The sequence below is a fragment of the Dendropsophus ebraccatus genome, chromosome 15, assembly GCF_027789765.1.
Source record: "Dendropsophus ebraccatus isolate aDenEbr1 chromosome 15, aDenEbr1.pat, whole genome shotgun sequence".
In the NCBI taxonomy this organism is placed as follows: Eukaryota; Metazoa; Chordata; class Amphibia; order Anura; family Hylidae; genus Dendropsophus; species Dendropsophus ebraccatus.
Genome location: NC_091468.1, coordinates 28,721,205 through 28,742,508, shown reverse-complemented (window position 1 = coordinate 28,742,508; position 21,304 = coordinate 28,721,205). Strand labels below are relative to the sequence as shown.

General features: G+C 41.6%; 1 protein-coding gene across 12 annotated transcripts in view; it reads right to left on the bottom strand.

The window, feature by feature from the left end:
* The window catches only part of AFDN (afadin, adherens junction formation factor), a 111,792-nt gene that overhangs the window by 25,778 nt on the left and 64,710 nt on the right, over positions 1 to 21,304 (bottom strand). For 11 of the 12 annotated variants that reach the window (XM_069955498.1, XM_069955502.1, XM_069955508.1 and 8 more), the window contains 4 exons: positions 10,114 to 10,179; positions 7,174 to 7,247; positions 5,517 to 5,635; positions 538 to 726 (listed from right to left, as the gene is read on the bottom strand). In XM_069955498.1, coding sequence (XP_069811599.1) covers positions 538 to 726; positions 5,517 to 5,635; positions 7,174 to 7,247; positions 10,114 to 10,179 — 448 coding nt within the window. The remainder of the gene's footprint in view (positions 1 to 537; positions 727 to 5,516; positions 5,636 to 7,173; positions 7,248 to 10,113; positions 10,180 to 21,304) is intronic. The other variant, XM_069955500.1, reaches the window with a different exon arrangement.

Genomic DNA, 21,304 nt, shown 5'->3' with positions numbered 1-21,304 from the left:
GTGTTATTTAGTAAATAAAAGTTAAACGCCGCACTACCCCTTTAAGTTATACAAGTTCATTAAGGACGATCGCTTCTAGCTCTCTGTACATGTGACAGATCTTGAGAAGGAAGTGAGGTGGTGCCCACAGTTGATAAACACACCAATAGGTTGCTTTAGTTAGTATGATGGTAGGCTTTCATAATGCAGAAGCAATGCGTTTTTTGCTGTCAAGAACTGTGTGCGGTTAGCTACATGCACTTTTTTTTTTAAGAAACACATATGCAGTTAGGATGTGGTTTTTGACTGCGCTTATGGAACATATTAAGTTTTTAAGAAAGATGCATTACAAAAGGCCAGATACTAAAGCAACAGCTAAAGAATAATATTTTAGGGATGTGCAAACAAAACAATAGGTGTGACCTGCACTTCAAACTATCCACTAATGCCTATGAAAAGGTGTCCAGGAGCACTTCTAAAAACATAGAGCTGCAGGCACTCTCTGCACTGTGATTCCCTAGCCTAATTCTGGCCAAGTGGGCTCATATTTTAACTTACTTGCTACATTGGGACTGGAGCGATGATCAGCACGGTTCTTCATTAGTCGATCATCCCCTGGTAATTTCTTTGGTTCTGAGTATTCTGGCCAAGGCATTTGGGGACTTTCAGGTGACCCATTCTGACCAGTGTTACTGTAAAGCTCAAAACCCTCACTCTTTGGTCGGGGTTTCCCTGAGCCACGGCGATCTGAAAGAATGATTAACCTTCTTTTTAATGGTGATTCACACTTTCAGTACTTTAAATAAATAAATGTGACCTTACATGGCATTTTAAGTATACACTTCTGTAGGTATTTACTTAAAAGGGAACCAGTCACCAAGACAATGCTACCTCATCTATCTTCATCATGTTATAGAGCACGAAGAGCTGAGCAGATTAATATATATCTTTGTAGGAAAGGATTAAGTATAACTTGTAATATGTTCACAGAAATCCCTGTTCATTCTGTGTTAAGGAGTCCAATGGGCGGTGTCACTCAATGGACTGGACTCTTCACATATACACACACACTGAGATATATTATTCGCTTGGCTTTGTATGCTCTATAACATGATGCCGATATCTTAGGTAGCATATTCACAGAGACAGGTTGCCTTTAAGCTGGCCATAATCTAGATCAATTTTGGACAAACCCAACAATTCCAGTAGGATTTTCTTATCATCTAATGTAAATGTATGGGGGCCTCCTGACTGTCGCCTGGCAGCAAATATCAAAGTGAAGTGAAGTGTCTTGAATGTTGGATATTTTTTTGGGTAAATAAGATTTTATTAAAAGAAAAGCAGTGCACATGCGTTATAAAAGGAGAACATGAAGCGTGAACAGCATGATGTAGAAACATAACGGCAAAAAGCAATATGGTGTGTACAGATTAAGCACAAGAAAATGCAGAATACAGAAGAAATTTCAACATTCCTGATTTAGCGCGGCGGTGTCAGTACAGTACCACAAAGATTTTACTGATTCGGAGCTTCCGACATCATGATAATTCATGCCGGAAATTTTGATAATCTGTTGCACACTGCGCGTATATACGGCCTATTCATGGAGCGCGGGCATGAGGACTAACATCAAACACCCTGACCTCATAAAATATTCTTTTCGCTAAATGGCCACAAATTCCAACTACAAAATCTTGAAATAACCTTTCCCAGAAAAATGAAGGCTTTGGTGCAGTGATGGCTAACCTTGACACTCCAGCTGTTGCAAAACTACAACTCCCATCATGCCTGGGCAGCCAAAGCCATATCTTTGGTTGTTCAGGCATGATGGGAATTGTAGTTTTGCAACAGCTGGAGTGTCAAGGTTAGCCATCACTGCTTTAGTGACTCCAAAATGGCCTCAGAAGGGAGTGGGTGGGTCTTCACACCAGCTCAAAGTGTAAAACGGAGAGAGAAAACCCTTGAAGAGCAGCACCCTACAGGCTGTGGAGAGGAGTGCACACAACAGCAGACACACAGGCTGTGTATACATTTAAAGAGTCCCTGTCATTAAGAATATCTTTTGAAGTTAATGATCCCAGTGGGTTTCACTGTTCAGACCCGCTGTGATCAGCAGATCACATCAGTGCGACCCACTCCCAGGATGGATCTCCGTAAGAAAACATAGCTTTGGGAAACTAAAAAGCATTTTATCTGAATAATGCAAATCGTATGTGTTAGGGAGGATTCACCCGTACTGTATCGCAGGGGATTTTACCTTGCACGCTTCTGCCAGTGAAATCCGCTGCGATACTCATTTCTATTAAAGTCTATGGCACGCCATTTCACAGCGTATTTAAAGTCCGCTGCAAGAATATTGTGCTACAGAAATTAACTACTTAACTCCTGACACCATGATTACCTGTCCGCGCTCCAACAGTGTGTCGGGAGATAAGAAGTTAATTTTTACAAGTCTATAGCACGATATTCTCACAGCAGAATTTAAATTCGCTACGAAATTGGAGTGCCATAGACTTTAAAGGGGAACTATCAGCATGTTAGGAATCTAATCTGCTGATATCGCCTTATTGTGCACAAAGCACCAAAGAGGGAGGTATGTCTATTACCTTTCTCCTCAGCGCCATTTCCGTGCTGTTAGCAGTGTAATTCAAAGTTAGGAGCACTGCTCTCCCCCCTGAGCGCCAATTCGAGTCGGCTCACATGATGGGGGCGGGATAGTGCTCCTAATGGTGCTCTGGACTGAAGATTACACAGCTAACAGCATGGGAACGGCTAAAAGGAGGAAGGTAAGAGACATACTGTCCACCTCTGCACCAAGTGCACAATAGGGAGATATAAGCAGGTTAAAATTGTCTAACCTGCTGATAGTTCCCCTTAATATAAATTAGTATTGCATTGGATTTCCCTGTCAGAAGCGCACAGGGTAAAATAAATACCTTAAATCGTAGTTTAAACAAAAAAAAAAAGGGTGTCTCTTTCTTTCAGCTAAGCCCCTTTCACTAGTGGATACCCGGTATACACAGGCAGCAGATCCTTCACACTCCAACAACTTTAAATATTTTCAAGGTCAATACTTATTTTGTTTGCTGTATTCCTCCCATTACACAAAGAAGCCTTATTATTGAATGTTATGTATTACACAGACTTGCAGCGACTTGTGTGACAAGCCTTTTCCATAAAAATTGTTTAGACTAGAAAAGAAAAACCTGATCACTATTTTAATGAATGAACAAAGCAGAACTGATACTCTAATAAATGCCGAACTGTGTGTCTTCTAGAGGAACCAATCATTTTCTTAAAAAAATAAAATAAATAAAGGCAACTGGGCTACTTTTTCCATGACAATTGTTCACCAGACAACTATTAATAGTGGAACTCAAGTGGCGATTTTTTATTTTTTTTCATTTTCAAATCAACTGGTGTCAGAAAAATATACAGATTCGTAATTTACTTCTTTTTAAAAATCTCCAGTCTTCCAGTACCTATCAGCTGCTGAGTGTCCTTCTTAAAAGCAATTTATGGCATTTCTTGGGTTGTGCTGTTTTGCAGTGTAGCAATATACCAGGTAATTTAAATACAATATTCTTGCAAACATTTCTCCTCCTGATATGCTGCTCCTTGCTTCCCATTGTTTACGGCTTGCTGTCTAAGCTACCGACCATGATTCTGCCCTTAGAACAGTGGTCTTGTTATTATATACTTATATTTAATATACTTCTACAAACTTTGCAGTATGTACACACACTATAGGGGAGATTTATCAAAAGGGTGTAAAGCAGAACTGGCTCAGTTGCCTCTACCAACCAATTAAATTACACTTTTCTTCACAGATTCTTTGGAAAATCAAAAGGTGGAATCTCATTGGTACCATCTGGGCCAATTCTACTTCAAACCTCTTACCGAGGAGATGCTTATTTCTGGCCCACACAGTCATGTCTCTGAGCTCTACAGGCAGCTCTTTCCTCCTCATGGCTTGTTTTTTTTGCTCTGGTATGCATGAGACCTTACATAAACAGGGAGGTAGCTTTCCTAATCCTGTCCAATGAACTGATCAACTGAATTTACTACAAGTGACTGCAAACAAGGTGTAGAAACATCTCAGATGATCAAAAGAAAGGGAAGGCCCCAGCGCTAAATTCTGTTTTCATTAGTTTAACAACAGGGCCTCAACATAATAAAATGTCACAAAGGAAATGGTCTTTAGACTTTCTAAATTCCCTCTGAAATTGCAATACCAGAGGAAAAAGTTGTGGCATTATGGTAATCACAGGGCTGATAAACATGCGATTGACATGCAAATTCTACAAAAAAAAAAAAAAAAGGAAACAGTTTAAAATATTTGGACTTATTACTGGCTGTGTGAAGAAGTTTCTGCTGTGCCAAATGAGCTCAGGCAAGATCAAGATCGGGTCCTGGCAGCTCCCTCTGCCATTATTGACCAATGACATCCCACATGTGACTGATGGGAGACAAGTCTGGTGATGCTGTAGGCCATGGTGCAATGTTTAGGCCATACAGGTTGCTCACATCAGCAAAAGAAACTTATTTTCGGGGTAGGTGTTATTTGTTTCCCATAAACAATAATCACACATTACGCTGGATTCCTTTCTTCATTGAGAAGCTTTTTATTTTAGAGTAGGACTTATTTAAGGCCTACTCCAAAAACCCTGCAAAATCAAGCTAGGGCTTATTCAGAGAAATGGCTGGACCACCGGTCGACAATTGCAAAAGGAGCCGTTAGTTGGACCCCTTTAGTCTTCATTCCAGGTACACTACAGTACATTATACCTTCCCACACCTTAACCCTAGAAATAGAAGTGGTGTAGCGTTTCTTTGGTAAGGCCTCTGTATGTCAATGCCGATGTAATCTCCGACAAGGAATTACTAAGAGAACAGACTTCCATTCCAACCCCCACTGCCATTCAGCTCTGCAACACAATGGCGTTTAAGAGTTGTGGCACTAGATCAAGGGAACTCTTGTAGCTGGACTCATCATGCAAGCAGCAAGCTCAATGTTGTGCATGTCGTGTAAGAAAGTATTTTGGCAGAAAAACTGCAACAGATGTTTGTGGCAGTCAGTTTATGGTAGCTTCACACACACCGCATCACAGTGAATCTTCTGCTGCGGATACGCTGAACACAGCATCAAATCTGCACCATCAAATCTTCTACAGATCTGCTGCGCATCGGTCGTGTTTGTTAGCACCCTTACATATTATGTCTAGAGATTAGCAATCCCGAACACACTGCATTTTATTACCGCTGGCAGAAGTTGGATGCAGCCTATGGCTATATCCATGTTTTCCAGGCAGCCTTAGTACTGCATCCGCCTTCTCCAGCCACCAGTAGACAGATGCCGCATGTTCGGGATCACTTATCTCCAATTAGGTTTTACCATAATACGTTAGATGTTTAATATTGCCCTTGGTTATTGCCCACTCTTGGTTTATAAATGTACATGTATGTATTATTGAATATCTGAGTCCTTGAAAGCATCTTTTAGTCTTAACATTAATTACTCAGAAGCCTTTTTTTACCTCTTTGCATCAATGGAGATGGCTGATTTAGCAATGTTGCTAGGCCGTGATATATTGCTCCTTGTTTTGCTACTTCAAGCGTGACAACTGAACCTGTTCTTGTCATAAGTTCAGCAGCCCTGTTAGGGAAAAACATATATTATAAAAGCAGCAACTACTACCACCACTGTTATGTTTCTTGTGACCTCTGTAGGTATTTTCCCCACAGCATCTTACAGTGTTCTTCCAAGCTACAGTCTATCCACAGTTCCTACCGAAGATGGAAAGCACTCAGTGACCGCTATCATAAATAATCACACCGGGTAAAGAAACACTCTTCTAAACTCCATTAAGTAATAGAGTAAGGCTGGGTTCACACTGCATTTCTTACAGTCATGTTTTCATAAATTTTTGTTAAAAAAAAAAAAAAGATGAAAAATTGATGTATTTGTGTGCATTCGTTTTTCAATTGACTTCCAAAAAACAAGAGGAAACCAGGTCATGTGAAAGAAAAAAAAAGGATAAAAAAAAGATCAAAACACATCCTTTTTTAAACTACCATGTTTTTGTGTACTTTAAAAACAAAAAACAATGCTTTTTATTTTTTTTTTATAAATTTGACAAAAAAAAACAACAAAAAAAAAAAAAACAGCAAGTTCTCCATCACCATCAGGTTTTTTTTCCCTGAGCATGTGCAGAAGTAGTGAGAATTAAGGAAGGAATATAAACCCATATTACAAACAAATTCCAACTGAAGCAAATCAATGTATAAAAAGTCACTTTTTTTTTTTTTTACTTTCAAATCACCTGGTTTTAGAAAGTTAAAGATCTGTAATTTATTTCTATTTAAAAATTTCAAGTTTTCCAGTACTCATCTGCTGTACTCTCACACAGTGCTGTCTGCTGCAACCTCTGTCAATGTCAGGAACTGTCCAGAGCAGTAGCAAATACCCTCAAAAAAACTCTGCTGTTCTGGACAGTTCCTGACATGGGTAGAGGTGGCAGCAGAGAGCACTCTGTCAGCTTCCACTTCCCGCAGGACATACAGCAGCTGATAAGTACTAGAAGACTGGACATTTTTAAATAGGAGTAAATGACAAATCTATATAACTTTCTTACACCAAGTAGTTTAAAAGAAAAAAAAGCAACCCTTTAAAGCAGAAATGCAAAAAAAAAACAAAAAAAAACTGATAAGTTCACCATCATCTTGCTTATCAGTTTGTAATCATCTGTTCATTTAATATAGACAGATCTGTTCATGAATGAGACAAATGCAGGTGTGAACCTAGCCTAAGGGGTTTCTGTGTGTGTTTACCCTATACTCTGGACTCTCTCGCGGCACACACAGTAAACTGGCTCAGTAAAAGCAGCATAAAAATAGCCTAACTGGTTTGCCTCCAACAAGCACAAACATGAACAAGAAAATGATTGTTCTTTCACTCACTGTACCGGCGTGCAGTAAACTTGTGTGTTTTGTAAGACAATATCATCACATCTGGTCATCTTAAAAAAAAAATGGCTAAAAAAACAACTAAAAGAATCTATTGTGCAGCAAAAAACCAGAGACAGATGCACAGCCACTAAGATTAGTGCAAACAGCACATACATTGATTCAACTAGCAGTACAATATGTTTTCCTGCACACAATAGTAACATGGTAACACTTTGCTAACATTACCGTTCTTGAGAGAGTCCCACCAGACTTCTTCCATCCACACTAAGGAGCTGGTCGCCTGCTGCGAGACGCCCATCCTAGAAAATAAAAACAACACTAAAAAGAAAGCCAAGAGTCCTTTCTCTGCAACACCTGTGACCCCTAAAGAAGCACCCTAACAAAAACAATGACACATAATACTAACACATTTTATTTGCTTTCAAATCAACTGGTGTCTAACAATTATAAAGATTTGTAAATTACTTCTAATTCTAGTACCTAACAGCTGCTGTATGTCCTGTAGGAAGTGGTGTATTCTTTCCAGTCTGACACAGTGCTCTCTGCTGCCACCTCTGTCCATGTCAGGAGAGGTTTTCTATAGGGATTTGCTACAGCTCTAGACAGTTCTTGAGTGGACAGAGGTGGCAGCAGAGAGCACTTGGGGGTGCCTTCTGGTGCAGTATCTCGCTGGAGTGCTGGAGTGACTAAAAATATATATGAATTGATACAGTCACCTGGAGGAGTTGTGCTTAACAATAGGCACAACTAATAAGCGCTTGCATCAATAGCAGTACCGCAGCCTGTCCGGGGATACCTCTCCAATGGAGTAGTATGTAGTAATTTAGAGACAGATCCTAACATAGTATTCCCCTCTATGGAACTCAAGCAACTGCTTAAGGCCTGATTTCTATTGTACAGGCAAAAACGTGTTGCGATTAATAAAGAATACGGCAACAATATACAGTAGTGTGCTTAGTGGCATTTAATAGTGCTACCTATAGAACACTCCTCCCGGCTGTCTCACAGTGTACCTGCGCTGATCCATAGAGCGGAATACTACGGTCCTTCTATCTAAGTTAGGATCTGTCTACACACTGGAAAGAGTACACCACTTCCTGCAGGACATATAGCAGCTGTTAGGTACTGAAACACTGCAGATCTTTAAATAGAAGTGAATTACAAATCTTTATAAAACTGTCTGACACCAGTTAATAAAAAAAAAGTTAAAAAATAAATAAAAAATGCTGGAGTACCTCTTTAAGCCATTTCATTATTTCAGCTGGGTCATGTGATCACAGCTGAGACCCCAGACATGTTTTCATGTGTAAACAGTGGTTTAGTCTGTGTGGGCGACTTTCTGTGAACGGCATGACTACATCAGCTGTCGTATCCCTCCTACCATCTCTTAGAGTCCCTGCTTCTGGCCAAGCTCTATCTGTATATCCCCCCCATGCATAAGGTAAAGAAATCAATTCTGTGCTTTCAAGAGGAGCAAAATAGTCTTTTTGGGCAAGTCCAAATAATAACTACCACCCTGTTTTTCAATGCTTTGTGCAGTACATTTGTGTAAGATGCAGCTTCACTTTGCTTGAAAGAAGTCACAAGGAGACTGGCTATAGCTTCATCTCACAGGAATATGCAGAAACTCTGCAGTGTGAGTTAGGGGACAGAAGTCCTATGTCACAGATGTAATATTTGCAGACTTGGTAAGCTTTTACACTTACAGATTTGTCGTCCACAGGCGACCGTATATGAGCGCGGATCATTGGCCCTTGTCTGCAGTGCCTTTCATGGCATGAGAAATCGAGCGGCTGGGCTGCCCGACCAATCCTTGTATCGTTAGTACAGCCATGGAAACTGACAGTACAAATATGTATATATTCAGCTATGAGATATGTACATATCTGTGCTGTCAGCTTCCAGATCAAAAGTAGTACATACTTGCCTTCTATGCTGCTTCTAATCCAGCTTTACCATACTCCGGCTGTATCTTCAGGCTGCTGGAGGATGGGAGAGCTGGATGCCGGATCACTGCAGCAGTGCAGAAAGTAAGTATACACTGCTTACAATCATCTGGAAACTGACAGCACGGATATATACATATCCCAGAACCCAATATTTATATATCTGTGCTGTCAGTTTACCTTTATCATTACCGGCCTCACATCCCCTTTTTACACAGGAAGATGTGTGGTCCATAACAATGAATTTTTAAGCCTCTTCTGAAGACATGATCAGCCAGGATTGGGTGTCCATCCTTAGCTGATCACTGTCTCTTTTACACAGGTAGATTATACCCCACAGGTGCGTTTCTAGCAACACACCCTGCTGATTGGCCTGTCAGGAACCTTTACTGTTCTGTGATAACACATGCCTGTTTGTTGCCACTAGAAACGCTCATAGCACGGCCAAGTATTCCTTATGTGGAGGAGTAAGCTGCAGTGGAAAAAGCTCTGGCTGTGGCTTATCTCTCCCGAAACAAAGGGGCTCGGGCAGTGATTTTCCATGCACCTTAGAATGATGGCCGAACCCACCACAAGCGGCAGGTATGACCAGCTATGGTCTAAGGGGTATGGGGACATTTAGGGACATAAATGTTGCATGTGTTACCCAGAGGCCAATCCAAACTTATTTGTGCAATTTTTGTATGGATTTGTAAGACAGATTATGGTAATACATTTGTAATATGTTTACAACATAAATTGACATGCCACAGAGCCACACATTTACAATGCACACCGTACATCAATGTATGCTATGTAGTGCGAGAACAAGATTTCCACAAAACCAACCCCCTTTGCTGCTAGTGTATTAGGCTAAGGACTCTCTGAACGATGTAAACGGGCCTCTTATTCTTAATGAATAGGAGGGCTGGTTAAAAAAAAAAAAAAAAGACATGCAGTTAAAGAGAATCCCATAATGGCAGAAACTGCTGAGAAGCCTCCTCTTCATACAATGCAGCAGTGACATCACAATGACAGTATAAAAACGTTTTCCCCACTGTACAAATACATGGGCTGCCTTCCATCTGCAAGCTTTGTACTGTCATTTGTTGCACACTTCAAGGCAGATTGTTTGAACGTTCTAAAGCGATGTTCCCACAATATAATAACGGTCGTTATTTACCGTTATTTTTACATTGCCTAATGCTGGGGGAAAAGTAAGATATGTAAATGTACAAACCACTTCTGCAGCTCCTCCTTTCACAACTGATTTTATGTAGATGCCAAGTTTTTCTTGTCCTGCACCCTGAAGGGAAAAAAACAACAACATGTATGCTACAGATTACTTGCGAAAAAGATGGACTGCGTTATTTATATGGGACAACAAAAAAAAAAAACCAAAACAAAAGAAACAACCAATGAAACCAACACCATCAGTGAATACTTTGTGACCGAACCGGCATCCAAAGGGTCACCAGGACTAGGATGGTAAGTATGTAAAGACTTTATTACAGGGTATAGGCCTTTTTGGCCCTGGTCCCCCAGCATGACAGATTCCTTTTAAAATGCTTGTCCCTTACCTACATATAAAATGTCAAAATCATAACATTTAATGCACAATGCAGAACCACCACCAAACTGATGGTGAAGGACCCCAACATCGGTATAAAAATTGGACCGCTGCACCGGGATCTACATGCAGGAGCCAGCCAGGTAAAATAAATACATTTTATTAGTAAGTGGTACATTTGCTTTAAACAGATCAACTTCATCACAATCATTCCTGCACATTCAGTAAATCTCTTCCCTTAGACACACATTCTGCACTGTGTATCATAGGCTGGCACTTTTTCATTTAAATATAAGTTATTATAATGGTCCGTTTACACAGACAGATTTATCTGACAGATCTTTGAAGCCAAATCAAGCAACAGAGTATAAACAGGGATCAGTTCATAAAGGAAAGACTGAGATTTCTCCTCTTTTCAAATCCATTCCTGGCTTTGGCTTCCAAAATCTGTCAGATAAATCTTTCTGTGTAAACGCACCATAAGGCTCTTTCATTATATGTTAGGGAGAACATGACAAAGTTTCTTGGGAAAAAAAACCCTCTAACCTGCTGATATCTCCCTATAGTGCACAGAGCGCTGAGGATGAAGAGAAGTTTATTACCTTCATCCTTGGCGCCATTTCCATGCAGTTTGTGGTTTAATCCTGCCTCTAGTAAGGCCGTTTGGCGCACTGGGGGGTGGGGCTACCACACATGGTGCTGTGGGGTTGGTAGCCTAACCCCCAGTGCTCCAAACAACCTTACTAGACAGAGGATTAAATTACAAAAAAAATGGCACAGAGGATGAACATAAGAGACTTGCCTTCATTCTTAGTGCCCCGTGTGCTATAGGGAGAATAAGGAGATTAGCAGGTTAATTTTTTTCTAACCCGACGATAGTTTTCCTTTAACAAAACTGCAAACCTGAAACCAAAAAAAGGTCACGTGGGAATCACATTTCATTTTTCCCACTGACTCTCAGCTAACCTCTGTAACATCTGGCTGCAGTGTTGGCGTCTTTCAGGAGTCCACCCTTTGCCTACCCTATAAACTTCATGCAATGATCTCTTATTCAGTTCTGTTACCAGGGTGGTCATTTACCGCTCATAGGCCTTACATTCCAACAAACTCATTCTTCTGAATAACAAAGGCACAGACGGAAAATGTTAGAGAGCCCAGCTATGCCGTGCCGCGGACAGACATAATTCCTTACTGTGCAGCACAGTATAACTTCCCAGACCTGGTATAGGAGGATGCACCAATGATAGACAAAGTGCTATAAATACACCAGTTGAAGCAAAAAATTGCACACAAGTGCCCTATAAAATGTCACTCTCACAGGTCTTAGAGCAGTGCACCTCTACAATGTAAGTTTAAAGGGAAACTGACCGCTCACAATCACCGCTAAAAACCGCAAACAGGCATAAATAGTAGACGCTAAATGACTGACTCCCAATTGATCTACTTAGAATAAGTGATGTCATCAGAATAAATTTATGCACTCAAATATCTGCATCAATTTACAGTGTGGACCGTGGTGCATATTCCCATTACAAACAAAGGGAGCGTTGTACTTATTTTTTCCTCATATCTAATGCCATGTACTATGGTATCACAGGTCAAAAGACGTACTGAAAAACTGTGTGTGGGCATAGCCTAAGGCTCGGTTCACACCAGCGTTTTACCCTCCACCACAATTCCTCTTCTTTTTTCCGTTTTGATAACACAAATGGAACCTAGTTGATCAGTCATACTCCCCATTAATTTCTATGGGTTTTTATTGTGCTCCGTTTGTATCAAATCAGTGCTTGATTTTTTTTAGACAGAGGTAAAATTTAGAATAAAAGAAAATGTATCTGTCCTCTAAGCATTAAGTGCTAATAGGGTGTTTTAATCACAGACTTGTAAAATCCATAAGCCACAGGGCCCTTGTGGTGCAATAAAATCAAAACAAATATTTAAGAAATAAAATACAAAGCGGTAAAATAACAATGTCAAAGTCCTTAAAACATGATACTTCAAGCACACAGAGTTCATATAAGCTTCATTTGATGGGTAATCTGGTCTTTGGATTCAGATTTGGAGAGTTACTCCTATCATGCTCTCAATATCTTGCAGCAATGCCTGTCAGTGATAGTGGACAGATGAGGGTTATACTCCTTACCCACTGTGCTTGTGCAGCACTGCTGATGCAGCAAAATTCAGTTTGCTTAAAATAATATATGCGATGTTCCCCCTTATATAGGGTATATATATGTATCTACAACCAGACAAATGGTACTGCCCTCCTGGCGATCTGTCTATAGTACAATGGTTATACTCAGTCTCTCTGGCTTTACAACTGCTTAAGACACATGCAAGTCGTTTGGTGCAGGTGCGCTCTCACCCATGCAGGATCAGCGTGTCCTCCGGGGTCACCGGCATCCCGGTCTGCCCACGGTAAGTGTGATAAGGTCACCAGCCTTGTTTTAACTCTGCTCCAAAGCGGGGCCCCGCTGCTGGTATATAAACAGAGTGATAACCGGGCCAACTTCTTCCAGACTTGTACAGTTACAAAGTGGATACAGAGGTGCACTCAGATTTGTTGTTGTGGGGTGTAGACAAATGTTAGGGTGACTGTCAGACGCGTTTCTGAGTCTCTGCACCCCTTCATGATTATCGTGCGAAAAATCGTTATATTGTTCAAATTGAAACAATAATCGTTCTGTGTAATTGCAAGCAACGATCGAAAAATCGTTTGTATGTTGATCGTTGATTTAGATCTGAACCTAAAATTATCGTTAATCGTTTGCTAATCGTTCGCTGTAATTCCACAGTCGTTTACTCAAGTTCCACGTTTTTTCACTAATCATTCAGTGTAATTGCACATTGTAGTAACGATCGTAACTAACGACCATCGTTCTGTGTAATATGGTGAACGATTTCAGGTTAACTATAAACAATCTCGTTTGCGATCGTTAAAAATCACTCCGTGTAATAGGACACCAAGTCGTCACTCTCTAATCAAACTAGACTAGAGACTAGAGGGTAGACTAGAGATGTGAACACTGTATGAATGAGCAGCCTGAAGGAACAGTACAGCAGAATCTATACTGAAAAGTGAAAGTCTAGTAATTCTAAAAAAAACCTCTAAAAAACAATTTTATCAATTAACCACAAAATATCACCAGACTGTCATCAATAAATGAATAAAGCAATATTAAGATCTACGCTGTAGGATTTACAGGGCTCTGCTCGGGTTCAGATTTTTTACACTCAAAAGAAAGAAAAAAAGAAATACCTAGCAACAAACCCTAAAACACACTATTACTCCCCGACTTCATCCCTAAAAAAAGCCGCCCTACAAAAAAAAAAAAAAAAACACACAACAGTAATGCGAAGAATAGAATAAGTCCAGACTTACCGTCAGCTCTGTTCTCCCTACCACTGAAAACCACATTATTCTGGAGAAGCGCACAGCGACCAAAAGAGACGACACGTTATTATCTCCCCCCTTAGCCTAACTTCACCTTAACCCTGATTTTGTCTGTGTGATAAACGCTTCTCATTTGCGAGAATGCAGCGACATGCTGGGACACAGACCTATGCATGCATCAGCAAAGAAAACAAGGAAAAAAAGATTCAGGCTCTTACGCAACATCTGCTCGGCAGATTTGCCTTTCAGTTCACTTCCAGCTTTCCAGACTTTAGGAGGAAAAAAAAAAAAGTTTTTTTTTTTATCTTTTCCTTTCCCCCCCCCTTATAGAAAATAAAAACTAAATAAATGAAACAGGAAATGGTGGACGGGCTGTAACAGAGGAATTATAGGAACCAGCATTTTAACGTTCAGAAATGGATTTACTTTAAACACGTTGCTTCCAACTCATCTGGATTTCATAAAATGTTACCGCACTGTGGATATCTATAATACCAATCTGCACATACCACTACTTCTCCAGCCCCAGATTAATACAAGAAACACACACTGAATATAATGGGAAGTAACAAAATATACTTAAGTCTAGGCAAATAAATTTTAGCTGTGCTATTAAAAATGAAGAGTGGGAAGAGGGAGCGGTGGGGCGGGGACACACCAAGGAAACCGCTGAATTTTCGGAGAATTACACTACACTTGCTAAATAATTACATATACTATTCTTTACTGCATTTGGAACAGTACGACTTTTATTTAAAGGGGTATTCCGATCTCAGCAAAATATTACCTATCCACAGCATTCAGAACGATGGGGCCCAACTGCTGATCTCAAGAACATAATCATCCCCAGAATGATTAGTGTGGACTATGGGTCTCCAAACTGTGGCCCTCCAGTTGTTACAATACTACATTTCCCATCATGCCTGGACAGCCAAATCCAAAGCTTTAGCTGTCTGGGCATGATGGGAATTGTGTAACAGCTGGAAGGCCGCGGTTTGGAGACCCATGGTGTCGACCAAGCCTGCACAGGCTCCGCTCCAGTCTTAGTTTATGGGGCTGCCAAACGTTTAGCACTTAGAAACATTTAGCGGACGCATAGACAGTGAATGGAGTTGTGCCCACGTGTGTGCGGTCATCATTTATTCCGGGGATGTTTGTGTTGCTTGAGATCAGCAGTTGGACCCTACTGATCTGCATATGTTTCCTTTATCAAGATCAGCAGTTGAAACTCTGCTCGTTATCCTCTATCCCACAGACGTTTCCTGGATCATAAGGGATTCCAGGGGTCAATCCCACTTTTTATTTTAAGTAAAAAAGCATAATTAAAGTGGTACAAATTGTTAAAGGGCTATTAATCTCAGTTAAAATACATGTTGAATCATCCCCTCTCCTGGAGACTAACAATTGCTTCCATACATGTTATCTTTCCAGTCTCCTTCCCCCAGTTCTGAGCCTGCTGCTTTCTGCTTAAGACACAGAAAACTGTGTGTGAGCTGTTCATTCCCCGTCCTGAGACAGCTCATGTAATACAGTGTCCCTGGCCGGCTGTCTCTGCAATCTGTAATGCTGAGAGGGATAATCACAGTGAGGGTCACCAGCAACTTGACCTTCCGGGATTACAGATACAGCCAGACAGGGAGCTTTATGCATGAGCCATTTTGGAGGGAAGGGGGGATGAGGTGAACAGCTCACACACAGTTTTCTGTATCTTTGGCAGAAAGCAGTAGGCTCAGGACTGAGGTAAGGACTGGGACAGAAAAGGTAACAAGTAAGGAACAAAATGTTAGTCTCCAGGAGGGAGGATGATTCAGCATGTATTTTACCTGACCGGAATAAAAATACATGACGCTAGAATGCATTCTATGAATGCAAATTCCTTTGTTTTCCATCAATGTAACATAAAACTGGATATGAACAAAAGAAAAAAGACAGACATGAAAGCATCAGCCTGCAGAGCAACCATTATGTCTTCTTAGCCTTGCATAGAACAGAGATTTCCTGCACATATCGGCTGGCAGACAGCCATGGGGGAGGCTGCCTAAGCAAGGAGGTGGGTTTTCTATTCCTATTCTCCTATTGCAGACAGCAGCAGGTCGCGTCTCTTTCTCCAGCTGTCTTACAGACACGGAATCTCAGCGAGGAGGAGGGGGTGACTGGGCTGACTATAGACCCTTTTAGAAATATCAAAGTTTTAACAGCAATATGAGCCACAACAGGATTAAAGGGGAACTCCAGGGGGGGCTATTTTGGGACCTGCCCGTGAAGGAGGTGGCTGAGAGAAAAGACGTCCACTCACTTCCCCAGATCCAGCGGCGGGTCCCATATCGCAGCGCTCCGGTTCCCGGCAGCTTCCTAGTGTCTGACGCGGGCTCGAGATGTGACGTCTCAAGTCCACTCAGCCAGTCAGTGACAGAGGCGGGATCTGAGCGGACTTGAAACGGATCCCGCCTCCGTTACTGACAGGCTGAGCGGACTTGAGACATCACGTCTCGAGGCCGCGTCAGACACCAGGTAGCGGCCAGGAATCGGGGACCAAAGCGCCGCAATACGGGGAGGTGAGTGGACGCCTTTTCTCTTCGCCACCTCCTCCCTGGCCAGATCCAAAAATAGCCCCCCCCCGCTGGAGTACCCCTTTAAGGAAAAAAAAGGATGTTACAAGGTTGTCCGGTTTTCATAGAACTCTTTACTAAGTTTATGAGTTAATACGAGGACCCTCATCTTATGGTGAGAAGACAGTTGTACATCAAGCATTACCCTTCTTGAGCCTGTATGACAATCCACTGATTTCAATGGGCACTTTGTAATGCTTAAAGGAGGTTTTAGGAGGAATAATGGTGCCCAGTATCAAGTTAAAGGGAAACTTTCATCAGGTTTGTGCAAAGTAATGCCATCTCCCTGCAGCCGTGAACCTCATCTTCCCGATGCTGGTCTTCTTTTCTTTCTCGCAGTTTTCATGAAATTTATTAAAAAAGAAATATGTAAATGGACTGGTTGGGAGAACTGGGGGCGTTCCCCTGCCCCCCATACATTGTTCGCCCCCGCCTTTATCGATCATGTGGACCGAATAGTGCACTGGGGGGGCGCAGAGGAGCACCCCTAGTGCTCCTAATAAGCTTTCAAATTTCTTTTTGATTAAAGTTCTTGAAAAGAAGACTGGTGCCGGAAAGATGAGGTAGGTGGCTGCAGGGAGATATCAGCAGGATTGTTTGCACAAACCTGCAGATAGTTTTCCTTTAGGGTGCGTTCACACCTACAGGATCTGCAGCAGATCTGCAGCAGATTTGATGCTGTGTTCAGTTATTTAAATGAAATCTGCTGCAGAAAATCAGCTGCAGATCCTGTAGGTGTGAACACACCATTAAGGAGACATTTTGCCTGGTTGACAGACTTCAAGGGAGCACATCATTAGAAGAAAACAGGCTGGATGGTAATTTGGATGAATTTGCCCACCATCTAGGCTGCACTGACCTGGCTGTTAGGTGTTGGAAGCAGTGGTGAGATCAGGCACACACCAAATAGGCTGAATGGACAAAAAAGCTCACTAGTACAGAGATCTGCTGACAAACATCAGCAGCGACACTGTCATTACTGTCATACACCCACCACGGATTTTGAAGGCACTTAGCAGAAGAAAATATTGTGATCTTACAAATGTAAAATTTAAAGGGGTTGGCCACTTTATAGTAAAATTGCTCAGTGTACAGTATTAGTAACTGTACTCACAGCACTTACTAACAGCAGCTCCCTGTGTACCTCAGTGCTAAAATCAGTCAGACAACCCCTTTAAAGGATGCCATACACTCTAGACTGTACCGATTTGGCCACCAGTATATGGGGCTTCCCCAAGTGTCCACTGGCAAATGATGTTGTGGTGATAGGAGACACAAATGGATACGAGTTACGTTTCCATGCACAGTACTGCTCTTTGCCACAAGCTATGCAGGGAATTTAAGACTTGAATCTATACTACACCATGACTCTATACACAGCTCGCACCACCCTCCATGTGAAGCGAATCAGTGGCAAGTCTAACCAATAAAAAGGGGGCTGTCAGTATTCTTGGGGGAATCAGCAAGGGGCAGTATCCTTTTTTTATTTTTTAAATGAGAATTTTTATTGAACATTTTTCAGTTTTACAATAAAAAAAAACCTCCACTCAAGGGGACAATCCTGCTTGACAGATCTTTTTGAGCTCTTACTTCTTGGTCCATGTAAGTAACCTCCTACAGGCAAGTGCAGGTGAACAAAGATATCTTCAGGTAACCTCCACCGAGGTTAGGTAGACACAGAGGCTTGTCTACAGATTAAGTGGTTTAATTGGAAAAAACAAAAACAACAAAAAAAACAATGTGTTTTGGCTCGAGAATTTTACAGAGTCTTCTTCAGGCATACCACCTTCAGGTATGCCTGAAGAAGATGCTTTACAATTCTCGAGCGTTGTGTTTTATACAATGAAGCCGGCTGATCTGTAGAAGAGATCTGTGTCTACGTAACCTCGATTCACATGGACACGTTTTCTTTCCTGGTTATATCTCTGGTCAACTGCGCTGGCCTGTAGGAGGAACATTCTTACTTACTTTACTTACCTGGACAGGATGAGTTTTTGCTACACTCTCTACACCTCGGAATCCTCTGTTGGTAAACCTCCACGAGTGGCAACTGACCCACTCTAAGCATAGCATAGTGTTGTGCCTAGCATTTGCACAACCAACATAGGTGAGTGCGTTTCAATTCAAACCTATTCACACTATGCAATTGTGGGAACCTATTACTCTAGGAAATGCCATTTGCTTTTTTCTTATAGATTGCCTTTGAATATAAGTCAGAGTCTCGTCTATAATTCTGAAGACAATCTGTGCATTACATGCTAGAATATTAGCACATCTTTACACCGCCATCAAGTGGCCAACACTGGTAATAGCTGAATTATACAGGAAATATAGTCCTATCAGAAATTATAAAGACAGTCAGCGATTTACCATGTTATATAGTAATAATTACCATGTTATATAGTAATAATTACCATGTTATATACTAATAAATTATCATAACAAGAAATAGGGGAAATGCACATCCCGATCATGGTTGCTCATTGACTGACATACCAATAATGCAAGAACTAAACCAAAGAGGTATGTATATCACATAATGCCAAGAACACCAATTAATTATACCCAATATAATTTTTATTCTTATACATAATATGCAAAAAGCACTATAAAAACACTAAAATCTCCCATTCAACAGGAACAGAGTCAATACTATCTGTCCCACAAGCCTGCAAACCCCTCCAATTTAATAATGTGTACATGCCACCAAGCATTTAAGCACTTAGACCTGTGCATGCAGGCATTGGCTGGTGACAGGTTCACCCCCACTTACCCGCACTGCCTTATTTATAAAGATGGCTGGACCATAAGAACAACGATGCACTTTGCCCCTCTGCCATTTTGTCTCGCACCCCCTCCTGATAGTATGTAAGCTCCTGCATGCGAGCAGGGACCTCACTCCTCATGTATGGATAATTATATGTATCTCTGTAATGTTGATTTTTTTGTCTATGTATGTACCTCCAGAATTGTAAAGTGCTGCGGAATCTGTTGGCGCTATATAAATAAAAATTATTATTATTATTATGCTACAACATACGATAAATCATACCAATACAAACGCCACAGTCACAGGAAAATAACCACAGACTGTATGGGAACGTAACATGTAGGGTGAGCGTGGGCAGCAGTACCTCCTGTTACAACCTGCATTGTGATACCTTTTTACAATTCCCAGGATGTGTGTTTGTGGCACTTTACTTCACCAGCACTTTTTGCTTGTTTACTCACTGCTAGATTTGCACAGGACACTTTGACATACCCATGTTTTTATACTTATATTCTGTGGTTATTTTCCTCTGACTGGCTGCATTACCACAGGACATGGCTTACTAGAGGGGACCGAAAAAGCATTATGACCCTGAAGAAGCTGTGCCTGCAGCAAAACAAACGTTGGGTATGGGGCTTCCAGTGTATGAGTGCAGTATGTATTTACACACATTGTGCTTGTACAGCCACTGTATGCATTACACTTTTAACACTGGCTATTAGCCTTGATCTGCATATTCTTACTAGGGTGCTGTAAACTATTCGCTTTACTTTAACAACCTGTGCCTTCCCCATGCAGGATGTCACTGTACCTGGAACAGGTGTTCATGTTCCTTCTCATCATCCCTATGTGAACTGGTTTACCACAGTTCCCATGCATATATATTTTTTTTATCACTTGTCCTGATTTATCTTTGTACATTGTAACCGTTTACAGGTCGCCTATACCTCTCATAGGTTAAACAAAATTCAGTCCCCAAAGCATTCCTAATACTAGTCATGTACATATGTCCCCATGCCCCTGCAGTGCAGCGTTACAGCTCATGGTTCCCCAATCTTGTGATGTAGCGACTCCACTCAGAAATGCCCACTCAGCCAATCAGTGAGTGGGGTGGGACACAGCTGCCATCACTGACTGGCTGAGCGGGTAGTTCCTGTGCAGGAGCACAGATGCTGACACAGAGGTGACAAATCTGAGTCTATGTCTGATCCTTATATTAGTATGGCTGACCTCTCTATATCACAGGGATCTGGCATTGCTAGTAGTTTTCCATCTCCATCTAGTCTAGTTTTGAGTTCTTCAGGACATGGAGGCTGGAGACAGGCTGCATCCACTGCGCACACAGAAGAATCTGCTTTATATATTTGCCTTATTTACTCAGAAGTCGCTCCAGGAGCATGTTGGACCTCAGGAAGAAGCTACTGAGCTAGATCTACTTTACAGCAGTGTGATAAATAAGTCCCCTGGTTTCTGACTGGCAATTTATGAAGGAGCTGGAGTCGGAGTTGGTCCCTGATAAAATTCAGGAGACGGCTCTGCAGCTTACAGACTCCACAGCCCTGTTCTTGTTAATGCAAATACCGTAGAGTCAGTTCTCGTCAGTGCTAAAGGCGTAGAGTTGGTTCTCTTCTTAGCAGTAATGGCGTAGTGACTAGAGATGAGTGAACCTCGAGCATGCTCGAGTCCATCCGAACCCGAACTTTCGGCATTTGATTAGCGGTGGCTGAAGTTGGATAAAGCCCTAAGGCTATGTGGAAAACATGGATATAGTCATTGGCTGTATCCATGTTTTCCAGACAACCTTAGAGCTTTATCCAAGTTCAGCAGCCCCAGCTAATCAAATACTGAACGTTCGGGTTCGGATGGACTCGAACCCGAACCCGGTTTGCTCATCTCTAGTAGTGACGATTCTCTTGTCAGCGGTAATGGCATAGTGTCAGCTGTCTTGTCATCGCTAATGGCGTAGCAGGAGGCCCCTGCTGGGTAAAACGTTAATGTAGGTGTTCTTGATGAGGTGCGACGGGAAGGGCCTTGTAAAAACTTTGGGGTGGAATCACTCTGGATAGATGCATTCAGGGCTTCTTACCC